Here is a 25,505-nt window from a genome sequence, read left to right as displayed (position 1 = left end):
CTCGCTACACACACTCACCACTGCCTCCACTCGCTACACACACTCACCACTGCCTCCACTCGCTACACACACTCACCACTGCCTCCACTCGCTACACACACTCACCACTGCATCCACTCGCTACACACACTCACCACTGCCTCCACTCGCTGCACACTCACCACTGCCTCCACTCGCGACACACACTCACCACTGCCTCCACTCGCTACACACACTCACCACTGCCTCCACTCGCTACACACACTCACCACTGCCTCCACTCGCTGCACACTCAACAATGCCTCCACTCCCTTCACACATCCACCACTGCCTCCACTCTCTACACACACTCACCACTGCCTCCACTCGCTACACACACTCACCACTGCCTCCACTCACTACACCCACTCACCACTGCCTCCACTCGCTACACACATCCACCACTGGCTCCACTCGCTACACACATCCACCACTGGCTCCACTCGCTACACACACTCACCACTGCCTACACTCGCTACACACACTCACCACTGCCTCCACTCGCTACACACACTCACCGCTGCCTCCACTCGCTACACACACTCACCACTGCCTCCACTCGCGACACACACTCACCACTGCCTCCACTCGCTACACACACTCACCACTGCCTCCACTCACAACACTCACCACTGCCTCCACTCGCTACACACACTCACCACTGCCTCCACTCGCTAGACACACTCACCACTGCCTCCACTCGCTACACACACTCACCACTGCCTCCACTCACTACACACACTCACCACTGCCTCCACTCACTACACACATCCACCACTGGCTCCACTCGCCATACACACTCACCACTGCCTCCACGCGCTACACACACTCACCACTGCCTCCACTCACAACACACTCACCACTGCCTCCACTCACTACACACACTCACCACTGCCTCCACTCGCTGCACACACTCACCACTGCCTCCACTCGCTACACCCACTCACCACTGGCTCCACTCGCTACACACATCCACCACTGGCTCCACTCGCTACACACACTCACCACTGCCTACACTCGCTACACACACTCACCACTGCCTCCACTTGCTACACACACTCACCACTGCTTCCACTCGCTACACACACTCACCATTGCCTTCACTCACTACACACACTCACCACTGGCTCCACTCGCTACACACACTCATCACTGCCTCCACTCACTACACACACTCACCATTGCCTCCACTCACTACACACACTCACCACTGGCTCCACACACTCACCACTGCCTACACTTGCTACACACACTCATCACTGCCTCCACTCGCTACACACACTCATCACTGCCTCCACTCACAACACACACCCACCACTGCCTCCACTCGCTACACACACTCATCACTGCCTCCACTCACTACACACACTCACCACTGCCTCCACTCGCTACACACACCCACCACTGCCTCCACTCGCTACACACACCCACCACTGCCTCCACTCGCCACACACACCCACCACTGCCTCCACTCGCTACACACACACCACTGCCTCCACTCGCTGCACACACTCACCACTGCCTCCACTTGCTACACACACTCACCACTGCCTCCACACACTACACAAACTCACCACTGCCTCCACAAGCTACACACACTCACCACTGCCTCCACTCACAACACACTCACCACTGCCTCCACTCACAACACACTCACCACTGCCTCCACTCGCTACACACACTCACCACTGCCTCCACTCGCTACACACACTCACAACTGCCTCCACTCGCTACACACACTCACCACTGCCTCCACTCGCTACACACACTCACCACTGCCTCCACTCGCTACACACACTCACCACTGCCTCCACTCACAACACACTCACTACTGCCTCCACTCACAACACACTCACCACTGCCTCCACTCGCTACACACACTCACCACTACCTCCACCCGCTACACACACTCACCACTGCCTCCACTCGCTACACACACTCACCACTGTCTCCACTCGCTACACACACTCACCACTGCCTCCACCCACTACACACACTCACCACTCCCTCCACTCGCTACACACACTCACCACTACCTCCACTGGCTACACACACTCACCACTGCCTCCACTCGCTACACACACTCACCACTGCCTCGACTCGCTACACACACTCACCACTACCTCCACCCGCTACACACACTCACCACTGCCTCCACTCGCGACACATACTTACCACTGCCTCTACTCGCTACACACACTCACCACTGCCTCCACTCGCTACACACACTCACCACTGCCTCCACTCGCTACACACACTCCACTCGCTACACACACTCACCACTGCCTCCACTCGCTACACACACTCACCACTGCCTCCACTCCCTACACACACTCACCACTGCCTCCACTCGCTACACACACTCACCACTGCCTCCACTCGCTACACACACTCACCACACCACTGCCTCCACTCGCTACACACACTCACAACTCCCTCCACTCGCTACACACACTCACCACTGCCTTCACTCGCTACACACACTCACCACTGCCTCCACTCGCTACACACACTCACCACTGCCTCCACTCACTACACACACTCACCACTGCCTCCACTCACTACACACACTCACCACTGCCTCCACTCGCTACACACACTCACCACTGCCTCCACTCGCTACACACACTCACCACTGCCTCCCCTCGCTACACACTCACCACTGCCTCCACTCGCTACACACACTCACCACTGCCTTCACTTGCTATACACACTCACCACTGCCTCCACTCGCTACACACACTCAACAATGCCTCCACTCGCTTCACACATCCACCACTGCCTCCACTCGCTACACACCCTCACCACTGCCTCCACTCACAACACCCACTCACCACTGCCTCCACTCACTACACACATCCACCACTGGCTCCACTCGCTACACACATCCACCACTGGCTCCACTCGCTACACACACCCACCACTGGCTCCACTCGCTACACACACTCACCACTGCCTACACTCGCTACACACACTCACCACTGCCTCCACTCGCTACACACACTCACCACTACCTCCACTCGCTACACACACTCACCACTGCCTCCACTCGCTACACACACTCACCACTGCCTCCACTCGCTACACACACTCACCACTGCCTCCACTCGCTACACACACTCACCACTGCCTCCACTCGCTACACACACTCACCACTGCCTCCACTCGCTACACACTCACCACTGCCTCCACTCACAACACAACTCACCACTGCCTCCAATCGCTACACACACTCACCACTGCCTCCACTCGCTACACACACTCACCACTGCCTCCACTCGCTACACACACTCACCACTGCCTCCACTCGCTACACACACTCACCACTGCCTCCACTCGCTACACACACTCACCACTGCCTCCACTCACTACACACACTCACCACTGCCTCCACTCACTACAGACACTCACCACTGCCTCCACTCGCTACACACATCCACCACTGGCTCCACTCACTACACACACTCAGCACTGCCTCCACGTGCTACACACACTCAACACTGCCTCCACCCGCTACACACACTCACCACTTCCTCCACGCGCTACACACACTCACCATTGCCTCCACTCGCTGCACACACTCACCACTGCCTCCACTCGCTACACACACTCACCACTGCCTCCACTCGCTACACACACTCACCACTGCCTCCACTCGCGACACACACTCACCACTGCCTCCACTCACTACACACACTCACCACTGCCTCCACTCGCTACACACACTCACCACTGCCTCCACTCGCTACACACACTCACCACTGCCTCCACTCGCTGCACACTCACCACTGCCTCCACTCGCGACACACACTCACCACTGCCTCCACTCGCTACACACACTCACCACTGCCTCCACTCACTACACACACTCACCACTGCCTCCACTCGCTGCACACTCAACAATGCCTCCACTCCCTTCACACATCCACCACTGCCTCCACTCTCTACACACACTCACCACTGCCTCCACTCGCTACACACACTCACCACTGCCTCCACTCACTACACCCACTCACCACTGCCTCCACTCGCTACACACATCCACCACTGGCTCCACTCGCTACACACATCCACCACTGGCTCCACTCGCTACACACTCACCACTGCCGACACTCGCTACACACACTCACCACTGCCTCCACTCGCTACACACACTCACCGTTGCCTCCACTCGCTACACACACTCACCACTGCCTCCACTCGCGACACACACTCACCACTGCCTCCACTCGCTACACACACTCACCACTGCCTCCACTCACTACACACACTCACCACTGCCTCCACTCACTACACACATCCACCACTGGCTCCACTCGCCACACACACTCACCACTGCCTCCACGCGCTACACACACTCACCACTGCCTCCACTCACAACACACTCACCACTGCCTCCACTCACTACACACACTCAGCACTGCCTCCACTCGCTACACACACTCACCATTGCCTCCACTCGCTACACACACTCACCACTGCCTCCACTCGCTACACCCACTCACCACTGCCTCCACTCGCTACACACATCCACCACTGGCTCCACTCGCTACACACACTCACCACTGCCTACACTCGCTACACACACTCACCACTGCCTCCACTTGCTACACACACTCACCACTGCTTCCACTCGCTACACACACTCACCATTGCCTCCACTCACTGCACACACTCACCACTGGCTCCACTCGCTACACACACTCATCACTGCCTCCACTCACTACACACACTCACCATTGCCTCCACTCACTACACACACTCACCACTGGCTCCACACACTCACCACTGCCTACACTTGCGACACACACTCATCACTGCCTCCACTCGCTACACACACTCATCACTGCCTCCACTCTCTACACACACCCACCACTGCCTCCACTCGCTACACACACTCATCACTGCCTACACTCACTACACACACTCACCACTGCCTCCACTCGCTACACACACCCACCACTGCCTCCACTCGCTACACACACCCACCACTGCCTTCACTCGCTACACACACACCACTGCCTCCACTCGCTGCACACACTCACCACTGCCTCCACTCGCTACACACACTCACCACTGCCTCCACACACTACACAAACTCACCACTGCCTCTACAAGCTACACACACTCACCACTGCCTCCACTCACAACACACTCACCACTGCCTCCACTCACAACACACTCACCACTGCCTCCACTCGCTACACACACTCACCACTGCCTCCACTCGCTACACACACTCACCACTGCCTCCACTCGCTACACACACTCACCACTGCCTCTACTCGCTACACACACTCACCACTGCCTCCACTCGCTACACACACTCACCACTGCCTCCACTCACAACACACTCACCACTGCCTCCACTCACAACACACTCACCACTGCCTCCACTCGCTACACACACTCACCACTACCTCCACCCGCTACACACACTCCCCACTGCCTCCACTCGCTACACACACTCACCACTGTCTCCACTCGCTACACACACTCACCATTGCCTCCACCCACTACACACACTCGCCACTCCCTCCACTCGCTACACACACTCACCACTGCCTCCACTGGCTACACACACTCACCACTGCCTCCACTCGCTACACACACTCACCACTGCCTCCACTCGCTACACACACTCACCACTGCCTCCACTCGCTGCACACACTCACCACTGCCTCCCCTCGCTACACACACTCACTACTGCCTCCACTCGCTACACAAACTCACCACTGCCCTCACTCGCTGCACACACTCACCACTGCCTCCACTCACTTCACACATCCACCACTGCCTCCACACATCCACCACTGCCTCCACTCGCTACACACACTCACCACTGCCCTCACTCGCTGCACACACTCACCACTGCCTCCACTCGCTACACACTCACCACTGCCTCCACTCGCTACACACACTCACCACTGCCTCCACTCACTTCACACATCCACCACTGCCTCCACACATCCACCACTGCCTCCACTCGCTACACACAACCACCACTTCCTCACTTGAAGGTCGCTTTCCAGACATATTGGGCAACTGAAGGAGTGAGCAGAGGCATCCACGAGGTGTAGTGAAAAGCAAAGTGAAATCCCAACCGTGGAAGTTCCCTCCGGGAGGAAATTACTGCTTCAACATCACCATCATCATCTGATATCAACATCAGGAGCGTTTTAAGATTTCCCGTCGAGCAACACCCAGCACCTGCTCAAACAGCTTGTGTTCTAATGAAAAAAAAACACATTTAGAGGCCATTTTTCCCCGCAGAGCAGGGGTTGGCCTTTTCTGGGCACCTTGGTCCCCTTTTTGAAGCAATGTATTATGGCCGGATGCCCTTCCTGCCACCAACCCTGTTAGTCGCCTCTTGCAACACACAGGGAATTACCAGTGAACTGGTACTCAATTTGCCGACCTCAGAAGGATGACGGGCTGAGTCAACCCCTCTGGTGTTAATTGAGCGATCGACCGGGATTCAAGCCCAGGATCCTAGGATCCCAAACGGGCACCCTAACCACTGAGCCAACACCAGGTTGTAATGTCTCCAGTGAAGAAGATCTCCAGTGAAGGTTTACAATTCAAATGTTTTATGACAAACCAGTGAAGCATTTGACTGGTCTATATTGCCCACAAAATAAATTGTTGTACCAAGCAATGCCTGCTTTTTCCTTCATTGTAAACATGTCTCGAATGGACTATCAATGCCATTAGCAGAGGTGAGGGGGGTGCGGGGTGAGGAATTTCCAGGGTGATATATACAGATAAGACTATTGCAAATAATTATGCAAAAAAGAGAAATGCATCGTATATCAGGGCTGGTAGGATGGCCTTGTGGTATGCACACTCACCTCTAAGCTGTCTAGACTGGGTTTGAATCCTGACCCAGCTATAAACTGTCATCCCACTGTTTCACAGACAGGGTGATTCATCAATGTGTGTGCTGTCCCTACCCACAGCCCTCCTAATTTGTTTCATAGGCTAAGTGTGAGTCGGTAAGTGTTGAGGCTGGAACGGTAACGCCTGCAGTGAACCTTGCGGGAGCTTCTGGTCCAGGGGGGGGGGGGTGGGGGGGTGGGCTGTGTTACGTTTGTGGGGGGTTGGCAATGATTACCTGAGAGTCAGGTAGAAGTGTATCGATAACCATGCTCCGTATGTCACGATGAAGATGTCTCCGTATGTCTCCGTATGTCACGTATGTCTACAACAGCTTGACCACCGCCGCACCCGCTCCCCCTCCAACCACCTGCCCCCCCTTGTCCTGCCATCCCCTGTCTCGGTTCTCCCCAATCTCCCCTACTGACCTCTCTGAACTCCTCATAGGAATGAAAACTGCCACCTGCACTCTTGACCCCATCCCCTCCAGCTTTGTCAAGGCCTCCCTCCCTGCTCTCTCTCCACTTATCATTGCAACAATAAACTCCTCCCTGTCTACAGGCATCGTCCCACCTTCCCTCAAAATTGCTGCTGTTACCCCCATTCTGAAAAAACCTGGTCTAAACCCTGACACCCTAAACAACTTCAGACCCATCTCCAACCTACCCTTTCTGTCAAAAGTTTTGTAACGCGCTGTAGCCACTCAACTCAAACATCATCTCTCTGCCAATAACCTGTATGAAACATTCCAATCAGGATTCCGCTCCAACCACAGTACTGAAACTGCTCTCCTCAAAATCACCAACGACCTTCTCCTCTCCTCTGACGCTGGCAACCTCAACATTCTCGTCCTCCTCGACCTCAGCGCTGCCTTTGACACCATCGATCACACCATCCTCCTCACCCGACTTGAATCCACCTTTAACGTTACCGGCACTGCCCTCTCTTGGATGAAATCATACCTCTCTGACAGATGCCAGTTCATCTATCTATAATTCCAGTAATCTCTGTTTGTACGTTTGTCTGTGACCGCTGTTTCTCGACAACCACGGGTCCGATATACTTTTAACTTGCCAGGTATATTGCTGGGGACCCGAGGATGTGCCTTTTCAAGGTTTCATATTAATCGGACAATTACTTACCGAGCTATGTCCAAAAAACGATTCAACCAATCAGAGAGCAGCGAGCTATCACGTGTGCCGAACGTGGCGATCAGACTCTGCCTCGGACGGCACATTTGACAGCGTATTCATTTATTTCACGTTGGAAAACTATGTTGCCGTTAAACTATGTTTTAAAACGAATTCAAACTGCGATTAAATTAAAACGATTCATCGTAACTGCGATTTGCGAACTTCCGGACAGTGAAGACTGTCCGGCAGCACGCTTTCCGGCAGCCAATCACAGAACGCTTTGTTGCGTAGGCGTGGCCGATGTGAGAGCGAGCGGAGCTGAGCGCGTTACGAGCTGACCGCCATTACGGTTCGTAATTCGATTTCTTATGCGCATTATTTCTCCCAATTCAGTCAGAGCGAAGGGCGGAAGCGAAGAGCGTTGTTTTTTTTGTTTACGGGCGTACGGGCGGGGTAGAGCGTACGGGTAGCGTTTTTTTTTTTTTTTGGCAAGGAACGGGCACCCACGTACGGGCAATGCCCTAGTCTCCATCAATAACTGCAAATCCCCCACTGCTCCCCTCCCCCAAGGTGTCCCCCAAGGTTCAGTTCTTAGCCCCCTCCTCTTCATCCTTTACCTGTCCCTCCTCGGTCACTTAATCCGCCGTCATGGTCTCCAATTCCACTGCTCCGCCGATGACATCCAGCTTTTCATCTCCACCAAATCCGTCTCCACCGACACCCACTCTATCCTGACAAACTGCATCACTGAAATAAAATCCTGGCTTCAAATCAACTTCCTCAAGCTTAACTGTGATAAATCTGAAATAATCATCATTGGCCCAAAAACGCTCACAAAATCCACCCATAACTTTGCCCTCAACATCGACGGTATCCCAGTATCCACCTCCCCTCACATCCGGAATCTTGGCGTCATCTTTGACCAAACCCTCTCCTTCGACAAATACACTAAACAGATCACAAAGACAGCCTTCTTTCACCTGAAAAACATTGCCCGTCTCCGCTCATCCCTCTCCTCCACGGCTGCAGAAACCCTCATCCACGCCTTCATCACCTCCCGTCTGGACTACTGCAATAGCCTCCTCTATGGTTCACCCTCAAAAATCACCAATAAACTCCAATACATTCAGAACTCCGCTGCCCGTCTACTCACCCATTCCCGGACCCGTGACCACATCACCCCCGTCCTTTACAAGCTTCACTGGCTCCCCATCCCCCAGAGAATCCAGTACAAAATCCTCCTCTTGACATACAAAGCCCTCCATAACCTGGCCCCATCCTACCTGGCTGACCTCCTCTCCAGACACACTCCCACCCGCAACCTCCGCTCTGCTGGTACCAACCTCCTGACCCCCTCCATCCGGACCAAATTCAGATCCTGGGGGGACAGGGCCTTCTCCATCGCTGCTCCCACCCTCTGGAACTCACTACCTCACACCATCAGAGACTCCTCCTCACTCACCACATTCAAAACATCACTAAAGACCCACCTGTTCAACACTGCATTCAACATTCAACCCACAGCATTTAACCCCTGACTATCTCTTCTCCTTCTCCCTCCTTTTGCTTTAAATATTTCCCTATTGAAACATCTTCTTGTCTTTTTGCAATTGTTGTTTTCATGTATTGTTATGCATTATGTCTTCCACTCTGTCAAAGCGCCTTTGGGCTTCTTGAAAAGCGCTATACAAAATAAATGAATTATTAATTATTATTATTATTATTAAAAAATACCTCTGTTTTTATATCTAACACTTCCTCTCATACACACTACCACGATCAGCATTCTGCGAATTTAATTTTCTCTTGCGTCTCCTGTGTTGTGACTATTTGCCAGAAAGCTTCTTGGATATTGGGATTTATTGTAAAACAAAAACTACTTCACTTTTTCCACAACTGTGGACTTTATAAATCCCAAATTCATCCAATGATGGAATACTGCAAACATATTTCGGGAGGATGTACTCAATCTTTTTTTTCCTTTATTTCTTTCATACAAAGACAAGTTTCGTGGAAGAGCTCGTTCTTTATCCTTGATAATCTTGTGCAGTCTGAGGGTAAATTGACTTGTGGGCTCCAGTGCACATACTGTCAGCCTTCATCTCCTATTCCACAGTGGAAAAGTTTCCTCTCTTTCCCTCTTTTATCTTAACTACCATGGCCATCGCTCTGCAGAACTATCAACTCCGGTTCGTCCATCAATGATACATCCTTGTTCCACTTGCCCAACTTCAAGTAGCCGTACTTGGTGTGTTTCTGCATATATGCAAAACATATAAACTTGAAGCCTGGTGTTGGCTCAACCAAAAATTAAAGTGGTTGGTCTTGTAGTTCCAGCCCCTGTTATGCCGTTGAATTAACACCAGACCGGTCGACTCAGCCTGTCATCCCTCCGAGGTTGGCAAAATGAGTACCAGCAAGCTGGTAAGCGGGCATTGCATCAGCGGCACAGCTGCACCACCAGAAAATGATGCAGCCAACAGCCACAGACTGCATACGAATAAATAAAATAAAATAAATAAACTGGGATCCTCTTTCTTTTCTCTTACCACAAAACTCTGGAATCAACTGCCTCTTTCTACTGTCCCAACAACCTTCAACATTGAGCAGTTCAAGACTTTAGTTTAAGTTTTCCCTGATCTAACATTTCGCCTTCCTTTTTCTTCTGTTCCTTTGTTATAGGTATTGAATAAATATCGATGTTACCCTTCATTTGCATCTTTGATTTTTTTTTTTTTAACGATTTTTTGTATACAGAGTCGAGGCTCATGAAAGAGCTGGAACACCAAACAGATCAAGATGCAGCAGAACAAAAGCAACACTAGAGAGAGGAGATGCGGTGATATTATCAACATGGTGATCTTCTTCTTTAACAGCCACAATTATTCCCAGAAATCGAACACAGCAGGGTTGAAAGACAAAACAGAGGGAGACTTGGACAAATAATAGGCGTGGGAGGAATGAGTGGTAAGGGAGGATACATAGGGTGGACAATATGGATACAGAAGCAAGGTCTCAGGAAGGACAAACTGGTAATTTGGAAGAAGCAGGGCTTGGGAGTGGTGGGGGGTGTGGGGTGTTTAACAGGGGTAGAAAATATCATGATTTTTGATGGGGAGAATGATCTGAGATGGTGGTGAGCAGCTGCGTTGAAGACTTGGGGGAAGAGATTGAAGAGAAATTGATTCCACAGACGGGAAAAAGAGGAAAGAGTGAGCGGAGGTGTTGATTCCAATAATCTTGAAAGCTGAGCAAGGTGTGAGGCAGGAGTGCCAGCCCAGAGGGGAAAGAAGTACTCCATCAAGCTGCAGATGAAGGCCTTGTGCCATGCTAGGAACTATATACTTCTTACTGTAGGATCTTCTGACTCCCACCTTGCAGTTCTGGATACAATGAATTATAAAGCTCACTTAATTGTATCCCAGATAACAACTAGAAAAGTTTATACTGTACCGTCCATACTATATTGAATCTTAAAAAGAATAAAAACACAAGTTGATCCATTGCAGAATTTTCCGCACGCACACACACACACACACACACACACACACACACACACACACACACACACACACACACACACACCAAGCCTGGCCAGCCAGTTCAGCCTGCCGCGAACCCAATAAGATAAAGGTGTGATTATATGGCTCATGAAAAGAGGTGGGGATAGATACCTCCATACAGCCAATTTGGTTCACTATACGCCATCTCACAACTTCCCTCTCCACCCCTCTCACCAAAATTACATCAAGACGAAGGTAACTGCACTAAATACCACAACAGCCATGTGCATTGATAGAACTCTTGCTCTAATACTTTAAAAGCTGTACAGGAAAACTGGCTGCCCTATAAAGACAAAATGTTCCGGCAGTTTGGCTACAATATTGACATCTAACAAGCTGTTATGGGAAGGTACCCGAGTGTTCCCAGCACACAGGACAAATGTAATCTAATTACTGCCAACATCAAGGAAGGTATGTATCATCAAGAGTGTCACATACGAGTACATCAAAGGAACAACTACCACACACCCACTCTTTCAATGAAGAACTGGACCAACCTTGCTTTTTCGAGCAATGTGGATGTTGCTTGGTTTTGTTTTCAGAAAGAATTGTACTCCCTTTCCCACAAAACAGGAAGGAAGGAATGTAATTGCCTGATGGCATTGGTTCTTGTATCCGCCAAGACCTACTCTGCTGAACTGGTTTCTCCTGTCCCTGGTCGTGCAGATGCTCAATTTGCTATTGTCTACCTTGTGCATGGAGCCTGGTGTTGGCTTAGCGGTTAGGGTGCCGGCTTGGGATCCTACGATCCTGGGTTCGAATCCCGGTCAATCGCTGAATTAACACCAAGGAGGTTGACTCAGTCTATCATCCTTCTGAGGTCGGCAAATTGAGTACCAGGGAAGGGCATCCGGCCATAAAACATTGCTTCAAAAAAGGGGACCACGGTGCCCGAAAATGGCCAACCCCTGCTCTGCGGGGAAAAATGGCCTCTAAAGGTGGTTCTACCTTGTGCATGGAAGATAGCGAATGTTATTCCAATTCATAAATTGGGCAGTAAAACAACAGATCCTCTCGGCTACAGACTTGGCAGTCTTCTATCAATAAGTAACGGAGTGGTAACTATTATTGCTGCGCACAAATCATTCATCCTCTCAAGTTTGCTTACAACAATCAATAACTTAACTTGGTACTGTCATCTCCCAAATTTTGGAAACTCACCAAGCTGTCACCTATCAACCCATTGGTTGTGTGAAAATCTCCCATTGCTGTCATTTAGCTCTTTCGTGAGCCTTGATGTATTAAAAGAAGAAAACAACTAAAACTGTAAAATAAAAAATGGAAGCAAAGCTAAAGCTAATGAATCCAATGCAATGTTTGTACCGGACTTTATCGATACAACGCATTGCTGAAATGGTTTATACAAGTCAGTTTACTTTAAGTTCCTTTCATCTTGTAAATATGCCCAGTGTTTCCATGCAATATACATGGGTCAAAACATTGGGCATATATCAATCATTTTGGGCATATATCCAAAAAAATTGGGCATATATCAATATTTTGGGCATATATCAATCATTGGGCATATATCAATGATTTTGGGCATATATCCAAAAAATTTGGGCATATATCAATCATTTTGGGCATATATCAATCATTAGGCATATATCAATCATTGGGCATATATCAATCATTGGGCATATATCAATCTGTATATCTTTACACACTCTGATGCTGTTCAAAATAACGGAAAATCCACTATTGTCTTCACAATTTGTGTTGTAATATATAATTTGTGGACAAGCTTAATGTATCCACCAGTCATGAATGAACCTGTGATCTTCTTCTTCAATGGCCACAATTATTCCCAAGTTATTGTTGGGTTGGCCGGGGGAAGTTTGGCCCAAGTCTTTCAGGAACCGGCTGACTAGGCCTGACGTTTGACCAAGGTTAGGGCAGGAAATTGGAATTTGTTCATGGTGCCTGTGATAGCTCGCCTACTCTTCACGAAGGACACCTTGGTATCTTTAACATTCAGTAACTGATGGCATCAGGCAGGATATGCACGTTTAACGTCCATCCGAGGGACGGCACACACATTGAAGAATCACCCTGCCTGTGACACACCAGGTGAAAGTTTATACCTGGGCCGAGATTCAAACCCAGGGTAGACAGCTTAGAGGTGAGTGTGCATACCTGTGGTCTTGGCCATCCTGCCAGCCCTAGTCCATAAGTAACCTAGTTATGATAAAACCAAATTCCTGAAGTACAAACTGCCCCTCCGTTTTACTGCAGCTCCTCATATTGTTTGATGAAAAGTCAATAAATATTCATGGTCATTCCAACATAAAATTAAAGGCCATTCATGTTACCCAATAAGACTTTCTGAACATATAAGACATAAATACTTGTACATTCACCTCCAGGTCTTTTTGCAGCCATCGGTACTGCTGTTCTATCAGGAAAGGCCCATAGTTCAAAAAGAAATACACTTCTGTTGAGAATGAGATCATATGTACGGGTCCAATATTCCAGCTATGAGAAAAAGACAAAGGCAAGCATGAAGTCGATAAATTAAATATTAGAAAAATCAACTTCTGAACTATTTTTAAAATTCTTACATTACCATGAAAAGCTGATTTACAAGATCTGTATCATTACATAGATTTACTGAGATGTTGTTTTATGTTCAATTGTCCATGATGAGGGCACAGTGCTCTGTCTCTCTCTCTCAATGGAACCATGGCACACCAAAAGCTGATAAAAATATTAAAACTCTTCCGCATGGTGTAACATCATAGTACTAAGATAATTTGAGAAAAGTAAAAAAAAAAAAAAAAAACTGTTACAAGTTAAATTCAAACTGTGAAAGCATTTTTTTTTAAAAAATTGTATACTTAGTCTAGGCTCGTATGAGAGCTAACACAAAAAAACATAATAAAGGGAGCGGAAGACAAGAGAGGGAGAGAGAGGAAGTCCAATAACAGTAGGGAACAGGGACATCAGGATATCTGTGGAAGAGCGAGGGCTGGGGCAGGGTACGCGGAATAAACAGGGAATTTGAAGGAGGTGGCTTTGGGGTAGCGTTGTAGAAAAAAACTTTTCTGTCTCCACAGTAGATTAACAGGGGTAAAAAAAGATCAAGGTTGTGGATGGGGGAAGATATGAGTTGGTGGTGTACAGCTGTTTTGAAGAGCTGGAGGGAAGAGTGGGATTGATGAGAGTGTGGGAGTTTGTTCCAGAGGCAGGAAAAAAGAGGAGTGAAAGAGTGAAGGTGAGCAGAGAGCCTAGATTTTGGCTGTTTCACCAGAAGAGGGTTCCTGGCAGATCTGGTGTGACCTGCAGGAATATTTGTGGAACAGAGCACAGACAGAGCAGGAGGAGCAAGGCCGGAGAGGAGTCTGTAGAAGACAGAAAGCCCACCAACCTGCCTGTGGTGAGAGAGTGAAAGGCCCTTAGAATCAGCTTCAATTGTGGGAGATTCCAATGATTCTAAAATCCTTGTTTTCTATACAGCGTGAAGCCGAGTTAGGTGCGAGGTAGGAGTATCAGCCCAGAGCGGAGAGCAGTTCTCCATCAAGCGGTGGGTGAAAGCCTTGTATGTGGTGAGAATCTCAGTAGTGCCAAAGATGGACTACGCACGACGGAGGATGCCAAGACGGCCACTGGCTTTGGAGGCCAGCTTGGAAATATGGTTTTCCAGGAAAGATCATGACAGATAGTGAGACCCATCAGTTTGAGTGACAGAACTTCTTCGAGAGGATTGTTGAGAAAGTAGATGGGAGGGATTTCCAGACGGTCTTTTCGGAGATACAAGGTGAGAGTGTGAGATTTGTCAGGATCGGCAGACATGAAAATTTAAACATGAAAATTTAACCTGAACAGTGTATCAAACTACAAATACAAAAATGCCAAAACAACTACTTGCATGTTAATAGCAAGCTTCTAGTAAATTATGTTAAAGGATTTGAAGAGATAGAGAAGTCAATCATTTCGAAAGTCAATCATTTCAAAAGACCCATATCGTGACAAAACAAGGACTAGTTTAAATATTATGTAATAACAAAAAGATATAAGATAAAAAGTGGGAATTTCACAATGATTAGTTGGCATGTTTGTATAAAAACCACCGTTTAGAGGCCAGTTTTCCCCGCAAAGCGGGGGTTGGCCTTTTCGGGGACCGTGGTAGTTGTTGTTTTTTTGGTCCCCTTTTTGAAGCAATGTTTTACGGTCGGATGCCCTTCCTGACGCCAACCCTTTTTGCTGCCTTCAACGACAAACAGGGAATTACCAGTGAACTGGTACTCAATTAGCCGACCTCGGAAGGATGACAGGCTGAGTCAACCCCCCTGGCGTTAATTCAGCGATCGACCGAGATTCGAACCCAGGATCCTAGGATCCTAAGCCGGCACCCTAGCCGCTAGCCCAACACCAGGGATCAATTTGTTTGCCTACTCTTGTTTGTTTGTACAGGGTTTGTATAGAAAGTCAAAATGATGGGTCCCTCGATCAAGTGTCAAGCTAGCTCACCAATAATAAACAACATTGCTCAATCATGAATGCACTTTAATTACCTTGATAAAAACCGAAACATGTTTATACAAGTCAGTTTACTTCAAGTTTCCTTCATCTGCTAAATAATGCCAATGTTCGTATGCAATATACCTGGATCTAAACATAATATTGTGCATACATCAATCTGCATATCTTTACACACTCTCATGCTGTTCAAAATAGCTAAGAATGCGCTATTTTCTTCACAATTTGCGTACAAGAATACACCAATAACACATCCATTTAAATGGGATCAAAGGCTCTTCAAATGTTTTGAGAAGTGCAGTAAATTTGGTAAGCACCATATTCCCTACCTGTACCAAAGGCCCTCTGTCGTTCCTGGCATGCTGAAACGGTTCTTGTAGTTCGAGAAGTTACTGCAAAAAATATAAATGTGACAGTTGGGTATTTTTATAAAAGCTGTTGTGAGGTTGGAGTACAAATGCATATATGTATATGTATATGTATATGTATATATATATATATATATATATATATATATATATATATATACGGTATATATACAGGGGGGGAGAGCTTATCTTTCGCCCCCTGTATATATACAGGGGGAGAAAGATATAGCTCTTTCTAGCCACTGACTGACTGACTGACATTAATGTTCGGTACCTTCCGGGCGTTGTTGAAAACTGAAATTTGGCGTGCTGACAGATATCGAAGCCGGTACACCGGGAAAAATCACAGAACCGTCAGAAAGCATCCGTAAATTAAAATATATGTTAAAAAAACCATAAACGCATGCATTATAAAAATCTATATCTAGCATTTGAATAAAAATCTCAATGAAAATTTATGTAAAAACGGTAAACGCGTCTGTAAAATAAATAAATTTAAAAAAATAAAACCTAAATTGATATATGGCAGCAGGCCGGTAGGTGATGCCTGCCTATAATCATAAAGCTTCTATTTATTATGTACCTACGTATGAAGCACATTTGTACAAAATAAATGTTTTATCATGAGTGGTGTAAATCTTGACAACACAGCAACTCATGTAGAGTCATTATCCTCAGTTAAAACAAGCCTGTCTCTTTAGCAACGTGGGATGAGGCGTTTTGAATTGCACAGCAGGAGAGGGTAATTTTAATAAGGCTGTGGTGAAGTGTTTTTGATAACGTTGCATGAATCACATGGTGTTTGTGTCTGCTGGTGAGGCGTTTTGAATTATGTGGTGTGTATGTTGTGGTGAGGTGTTTTGAATTATGTGTGGTGGTGACGTCAAGTATTCAATAAATGGCATGCATTTCCGTGCAGTGCCTGCCACTTCCGGTCACGTCAAGTCACTAGTCATGCAAACCTTTGTGAAATAATCCCAAACGTACAGTCTGCACCTACCCCTCCTGGGTGTATGTGCTAAAGGGTTCCTTTTTGATGTTTTGTTATTTCTTCAACCTAAATCTTCAACTTAAATTGTTTATCAAAATGTAATATCATGAATATTGCACATACATTTCTGCAAAAGAAATGTTTGTATCATGATTGGTGTAAATCATGACAACACAGTAACTCAGGTACAGTCATTATCCTCAGTTAAAACAAGTCCCCGTTCCTCTGTCGCGACCCGTGGTGAGGCGAGCGTGGCGTGTCGAGCCAAGGTAGTATATATATATATATATATATATATATATATATATATATATATATATATATATATATATATATATATATATATATATATGTACTTTAAATTGATGTCCAGGTTGTCCTTGTGCTATTTTCGGTTTTTGAATAATTAGCGCATTTGAGAGGTCACGTGACTCCTGTGCTGAACTTACCGATCATGACAACGTCTTAATTAACAGTTGTTTCTCACATATGATAACATATTTGATGATCGGAGCTCACCATCAAACTAATTATATCGATATCCGTGTTGAAATCCGATAAAAATTTGGCTTTTTAAAATAAAGACGAGAATATAAGACCGTCGCTTAGCTGACGGAAATACCATTCTTTGCTGCGATGGCTAATCTATGGGGGGGGGGGGGGGGGGGAAGGATTCCTGGGAGATCCTGCTATCCGTGCAGGGATAACCGAAGTCAGGTCTTGGCATTTTCAGTTTTTACACGCGTGTCCACGTACACATAAAATAAAATAAATTCAAATTATTTTTTGTTGTCGGATCACAAACACTCCCGTGAGTTACCCAAATCCACAGTAGTTGGATTTATTGAAATCCGTTAATCCGTTCTCAAGTTAAAACACGACAAACAGACAGCCAGACACGGCTCCTTTTATAATATAGATTTGTATATGTGGATCGAACCTCGGAGATCATGTCGACAGGTGGTGGCTCAGGTGGTTTAAAGTTATGAATTGTGAGAAAATAACTGTTTTAAAACCCCTATTTAGGTGCAGGGTGGTAAAAGATGTTATCGTTTTAAGTTTTGTGCCGATTAACCTTGGGAGCTCAGAGGAGTAGGTTCACAAACAAACAGACATTTTGCTTTTATATATATAGACTAGCAAAGGTACCCATCAATGATGGGGGTTCATAGATGTCTCACCTGAAATGAGCAATTTCCTCTGGAGTGTGTATTGGTAGAAACATGAATTTAGTGTAAATATTCAGCGAGCATATGTCGCAATGGGTGCAGCTAGTAACCTTGACAACCTCATTCCATTCTATCAGCTAAGATTTTCAATCCATGCTTGTTGTACTTCTGAAGTACTGCTCGGGAGTGAGGGTGATATTATGAAAGCTCAGCTGGGAAACGGGTTTAGGCATGTTTTGGGCCTACAGCCTGACAGAAGATCACCAGAGTTCTTTCCATACCAACCGACCACCTCCAGGCACCTATCCCTCTTCACATCGTTTCTTCAGCTCCCGACCCTCCCCCTCTCTTTATACTCCCCATAGCATGAATTTCAGCAATTTCCCACAGCATTTCATTCTGGTTTCCCAATTGATGATCCATCCATATATCAGTAGTTTCAGTTTCACGTTTCAACATCAGTTTCACTTTGAGATATCAGTTTAGATTCGTCATTGCAATTTGTGATGTGACGCGAATAGTGCACTGAAAGGTCGGCAAAACTGATTTTGGGAGGACATTTTTTCGAATTCTCCAATGGGTCTAAAGTGTTTTTAGGGTCATAAAGGTGACTAAAGTGTTTAAAGAATCAAGGTTCTTAAAAGGGCCAAATGGGGTCTAAAGGTGTCTAAGGACAAAAGAGCAAAAGGGGTCAAAAGTGTCACAATGGTCTTAAATTGTCCAGAGGGTCTTACATTGTCCGAAGGGTCTTAAAAAGTCAATAGGTCTGAAAAATTTCGCATAATGGATATGAAAGGGTCTAAAGGGTGTAAAGGGTGAAAAGGTCTAAGGGTTGTAAAAGATCTAAGGAGTGTAAGGGGTCTAAAGGTGTTCTAAGGGGCATAAAGGGTTGAAGCGGTCTAAGGGGTGGAAAGGGTCAACGGGATCTAAGGGGGTGTAAAGGGTATAAGGAGTGGAAAGGGTCTAAAGGGTGTAAAAGGGAGTGAAGCTGAAGTAAAAAAAATACCTCGGGTTCATACATACATAAATTAACTCGGGAGTGTAACACGACAATAACGGGCCAAATGACCTCCTCATCACAGTATAAAACCCCTATTCAGGTATATCGTGGTTAAAAATCTGACGGTAGAAAGTTTCGTTGTGATTAACCTTGGGAGCTCAAAACAGTATGATCACAAAGAAACAGCAAAACACCAACTCACCTTGATGTGAGGATGAGCCATGAGGTAATCGTTGGAAGTTCACCATTGTCAAGTGGCGGTTTGTAGTTGGCGTCACGTGGGTCCTTTTTTCTACAGACTATCCTTTCACACTTGAGAGTGATGTTAGATGAGCAGTAAAATTACCTTTAAAACATTGTATAGGTCGTCTTTGTACTATTTTCGATTTTTGAATCATTAGCACATTTGAGAGGTCACTTGACTCCTTCATTGCCGAACTTAACGATCATGGTAACGTCTTAATTGAGAGTTGTTTCTCACATATGATAACATATTTGATGATCAGAGCTCACCATCAAACTAATTATTATATTGATATCCGTGTTGAAATCCGATAAAAATTGGGCGTTTTATAAATATTTGGATATGTAGATCGACCCTCGGTGATCATGGCGACAGGTGGGGGATCGGCTGGTTTTAAGATGTGAATTGTGAGAAAATAACTGTTTTAAAACCTCTATTTAGGTGCAGGGTGGTAAAATATGTTATCCTATAAAGTTTCGTGCCGATTAACCTTGGGAGCTCAAAGGAGTAGGTTCACAAACAAACAAACAAACGGACATTTCGCTTTTATATATACTGTATATAATATATATGTATATATATATTTATATAAATACATATATCTATGTATATATATATATATATATATATATATATATATATATATATATATATATATATATATATATATATATATATATATATATATATATACATATATATATATATATATATATATATATATATATATATATATATATATATATATATATATATATATATATATATATATATCCAGTATATATACATACACTAAGCAAGATACCAGTGATACGCATGGATGGGAGGCCAAAAGCAAACTGACAATGCGGAAACAGGAAATGCTTAACCATAAACTAATAAATTCCACATTCCTGTCAATGGGGAAACTACAAATTGCTACAAATTAATCCACGAATGTCATGGTTAGAGAGTAGAAACCCTCACATAATTTCCTCATTCATTTAAACTCAATATCTCTATATTTTCATTCCAAACAGCATCATTCCAATCACAAATTACTAATATCGTATTAATATAACAAAATATAATGTTAAATCACGATTGTATCTAGATATTATCAAACCAGAGAATTCCACTGCTTTACAGGATTTCCTGTATTAAAGGAGAACTGACACGACCAAAACAACTTTGCAGATTTCGAAACATAAACGTATCTTAAACACTTCTATTGAGTTCATTTCACAAATATCTTCGCGGTTTTATTAGAATTTGTCAAAATATCGCCGAACAAGCAAAATCAGTTTTGTCAAAACCGCAAACCGGAAACGACGTTTGCGAAGTAACCCAGTCTTTCGTTCCTAAAGCCTTGTTGGCTTCGTGACGATCAGAACATCGCTTTGTTTTCGTTACGATCAGTTGGAATCGTGCCCAGTCGTTGTGTGGCTGCTGCTAGTTCGTGCCCGTACGTGCGGGGAGGTAAGTACGTGGACATACGTACGTTGACGTACGTACCAAAAATAAGGCCTCACTGTCCGGAAGTTCGCATATCGCAGTTACGATTAATCGCAAATTAGTTTTAATGGCCAAGTATTCAATTTTCAAACTGCGAGGCAGAAACAACAAATACATGCGGTTCCTTCACTGTAGCTTGACCGTACGTGCAAAGAAAAATTAAAACTTGCATCGTTCCTTCGGTCTTCGCTCTCGTCCTTCGCCGTTCCTTCGCTGTTCCTTCGTTCACGTACAAAACGTATGTGTTTGCTAAATAAATGGCCATAACTTGGTAACCACTTGTCCGATTAATAGCAAACCTTGAAAAGGCACATCCTCAGGTCCCCAGCAATATACCTGGCAAGTTTCACTTAGATCGGACCAGTGGTTGTCGAGAAACAGCGGTCACAGACATACACACAGACAGACATACAGAGATTGCTTGCATTACAGAGAGTGCTATAATAATACAATTACAACTGATACACCTGCAGTGCTGCACTAAGTCAATAAAGTCGTATTTCGTTTCTGTGTTTCTATCCATTTCTTGCCTCATGGCACCGAACATTAATTAAATATTAGTTATGTATTCCATTGACCAGAAAAAGAAACTTTTTCAATTAAAAAAGAGGCATAAAAATGAATACCATTCAGTATTTTGGAGGCACCCAAGATCAAAATCGATCGCCATTGTGTCTGTGTCCGACGATTTCTCTTCTTCACTCTCTGGACGGTATGGTTCGAATCTGTATGGGAGAATCGAGTTTGATTCCCCAAGATTATTAACTTTCTCTTCATTTTCCGCATCAGATTGGTCAGAAATATCGCTGATATCCAGACTTACGCAACTATCGGAGTCGGTGTCTGCCATTGTTTACTATTGCGCAGTCACATCAGCTTCCTCCGATGACGTCACGATGATGATGATAGTCATCACGAGATGCTGGCCGGCGCGAGAGAAATCGTCTGCTATTGGCATTTTAAAACTCGGATATCTCACGATTCACGCATGCTAGAGCAACAATTTTTGCGCCAAACTTAATCTTTTTTGTTTGTTTTGTAATCTTAATCAAACTGTAATTTTGATTTTGTAATCAAACTTAATCTAATCTTGCCAAAAGCAAGATTGTTTTGTTACCTGAACAGAGGTTATGTTTCCACCACTGTCTCTTTGTCTATCTGTCTGTTTCTCTGTGAGCAGGATATCTCAAAAACTTGTGGATGGATTTGGACGAACTTAGTGGACAGGTAGGGTGTGTGATAAGGACGAATCAATTCGATTTTGATGAATATCCATATCTGGAACCGGATTCGATAATTTTTTAAGTGATTCTTCACCATTGAGATATCGAGCCAAGAACGATAGTTAGCACAATATTTCAAAAAGTTATGGACGAATTCGGACGAAACAGTGGACAGGTTGGGTGTCTGCCAAGGACGAATAGATTAGATTTTGTTAAAGATCCGGATATAGATCCGGCCTATCAGTGGGATACAAAACAAACTGTTCATCCTGGCAGAAGCACAGTGCCTTCATAAAGTATTCACACCCTTTGACTTTTTCACATTTTGTTGTGTTCCAGTCTGAATTTAATATGGATTAAATTTAAAATTTGTGTCACTGATCTACACAAAATACCCCATAATGACAAAGTGAAAACATGTTTTTAGAAAGTAACCCATTACACCAGGGAAAGGGACTATTCTAACCTTACATTATGGAAATAACTATGCTGAGGGACCTGTATGTTGGGTGACAATGACATTCAATGACAATTGAATCAATGCCATTGACAATGCCAGTGACAATGCCAAATGACAAATGCCAGTGACAATGACAATAAATGGTGCCATTGCCCTCGGGGCCGGTTCCTATAACCACAACAACATGTAGGTATTCATACATGACCCAAAAATGGAATCCTCGACCCCCAGAAAACAATTTGATCACGTTCTTGAAACAAGTTTGTATGGCAGCCTGCAGCCATCTTGAAATTCTACATCGCTGTAATTTATGATGGTTACAATATATTTACATGAATTCACCCCAAAATATGGGTTTATACCCAAATATCAAATATGTTTATTCCCAAATACCAAATATCAATTTGCATAGAAGCAAAGTTATCGAAAATATATGGATTTTTGCATATCGGCCATCTTGAATTTGAAGATGGCCATCATTTGAGGATATTTAATATTGCAGAAATGAATCCATTGACCCTGATAATGTTAAATTAGACACTAAGATCATGTTTGAATGTTGACTATAAGCTTAAATATGACAAAAACCACCGTTTAGAGGCCATTTTTCCCCGCAAAGCGGGGGTTGGCCTTTTCGGGGACCGTGGTAGTTGTTGTTTTTTGGTCCCCTTTTTTGAAGCAATGTTTTACGGCCGGATGCCCTTCCTGACGCCAACCCTTTTTGCCGCCTTCAACGACAAACAGGGAATTACCAGTGAACTGGTACTCAATTAGCCGACCTCGGAAGGATGACAGGCTGAGTCAACCCCCCTGGCATTAATTCGGCGATCGACCGAGATTCGAACCCAGGATCCTAGGATCCTAAGCCGGCACCCTAGCCGCTAGCCCAACACCAGGGATATAACGAAGCTTAAACCAGGGATATAACGATATAACGAAGCTAGCCCAACGAAGCTTAAATATGACAGATAACAGATTTACATGGTGGCCATTTTGAAATTCAAAATGGTGGCCAGATACCATGTCAATGGTGAGGAGTTCCTTGTCTTATATGAATCCCCATATCTTAATGAAAATGTATATAAATATCCACACTTTTATCATGTGAATTGTGCAACATTTTACAAGTGTCTTATCAACAGCTGTACTACAATTATTAAAAGTTATATAACAGAGGTGATAATAACTCACTAAGCTTCTTCATGGTTTCCTGGGCAAGTCATGTAGGGCACGTAAGCTGCCACAGACTCGATTTGCCTCATGAATTCATCCCCAACACGAGCATCGTCCTGGAATTATACAACAACAAGGCCTTAGTAGTCACATTATCACTGGTTCATTTTGGTTTTGCAAAACCATATTAAACTTCAGTTTTTCAGTTTAGTTTATTTCATGCTTCAAGTTCACATACAATATAAATATATATATTACATACAATACAACTTCATAATAACAGTTCATTTTGCAAATTATAATTGGTCTTAGACTGATATACGAGTTGGCGATATGAAACATGCAGGAACCGAATAAACATAGGGGCAATACCCCTGGCGCTCACCTGGTAGAATAAACAGTATACTGCACTGACCAAGGGTATTTTAAACCAATTTCAATGGTTGCGAGAAGACAGGGCAGCATGTAGAATCATACTAACATAATCATAAGACTTTAAACAAAGAAAAACATACCTATTTTGGGGGGCAATGCCCCTCCCCGCAACCCCATGTACCTCCTAAGACCCCAATTTTTCTAATGCCTTGAACAAACATTGGTACATTGGTAGGTGCCTCAATCATTCCGGGAGAAGGAGAGAAGAAAGGTTGATAGACAGAGAAGTGAAATACGTAGGATATATGTAGACCCCGGCCTCACCCGTACGTGAGCCAGACGACTCATGTGGTACTGAACAGAGTGTGTGGTGCGGGTGATTGAGAAGTGCAGATGGGAGGTGCAGTGTATGTGGGTGTGTGTAATGTGAGTTCTGAAAAGAACTGTTTTGGACTTAGTTGCCACTCCACTAACCTAGGGTGAGTCAACGAGGTGTGTGTGCTGGAAGATGCAAGGGTGTAGAATGCGCATATAAGACGTGTAGGGAGAGAAGTCAGTTCTGGGAAGAATCACTGTTGACCCCCTTTCTACACAAGAGTTCGTGGTTGGTTTTACAAGGCACACAGGAGGTACTGTCCGTGGGGAGGTAGCGACCATGCCTGGGAGCCCACATATCTGCGCTCTGCTCACCTGCGGCTCTGCACCCATCCCACTGTGTTCTCGGCACTCCTGCCGTTGCATTCCTCAGGCACGGTGCTTGGCATGGTTCACCTCGAAACTGCTCTCAAGCCAGAAGACCTCTCAAACCAACTCGACTCAAGCTTCACTCTCCCCTCCCGAGAACTGGACTCAACTCGCCTTTCCTTTCCTCAAAACAAGCCTCAACTCTCCTATGCTCAGAACTGGCCACAACTCTCCTCTGGACTGCTCACCGGGGAT

At 45.5% G+C, this 25,505-nt stretch overlaps 1 protein-coding gene across 2 annotated transcripts in view; it reads right to left on the bottom strand.

Annotated features, from left to right (window-relative positions):
- The window catches only part of ACP7 (acid phosphatase 7, tartrate resistant (putative)), a 110,433-nt gene that overhangs the window by 58,068 nt on the left and 26,860 nt on the right, over positions 1-25,505 (bottom strand). For both annotated transcript variants that reach the window (XM_068131035.2, XM_068131033.2), the window contains exons 6-8: positions 24,210-24,307; positions 16,399-16,461; positions 13,951-14,065 (exon numbers count right to left, since the gene is read on the bottom strand). In XM_068131035.2, coding sequence (XP_067987136.2) covers positions 13,951-14,065; positions 16,399-16,461; positions 24,210-24,307 — 276 coding nt within the window. The remainder of the gene's footprint in view (positions 1-13,950; positions 14,066-16,398; positions 16,462-24,209; positions 24,308-25,505) is intronic.

Source organism: Myxine glutinosa, chromosome 11 (assembly GCF_964187855.1).
Source record: "Myxine glutinosa chromosome 11, kmMyxGlut1.1, whole genome shotgun sequence".
Classification (NCBI taxonomy): Eukaryota; Metazoa; Chordata; class Myxini; order Myxiniformes; family Myxinidae; genus Myxine; species Myxine glutinosa.
The sequence above is the reverse complement of the archived record's forward strand: the minus strand, read 5'-3'. Positions and strand labels throughout refer to the sequence as shown.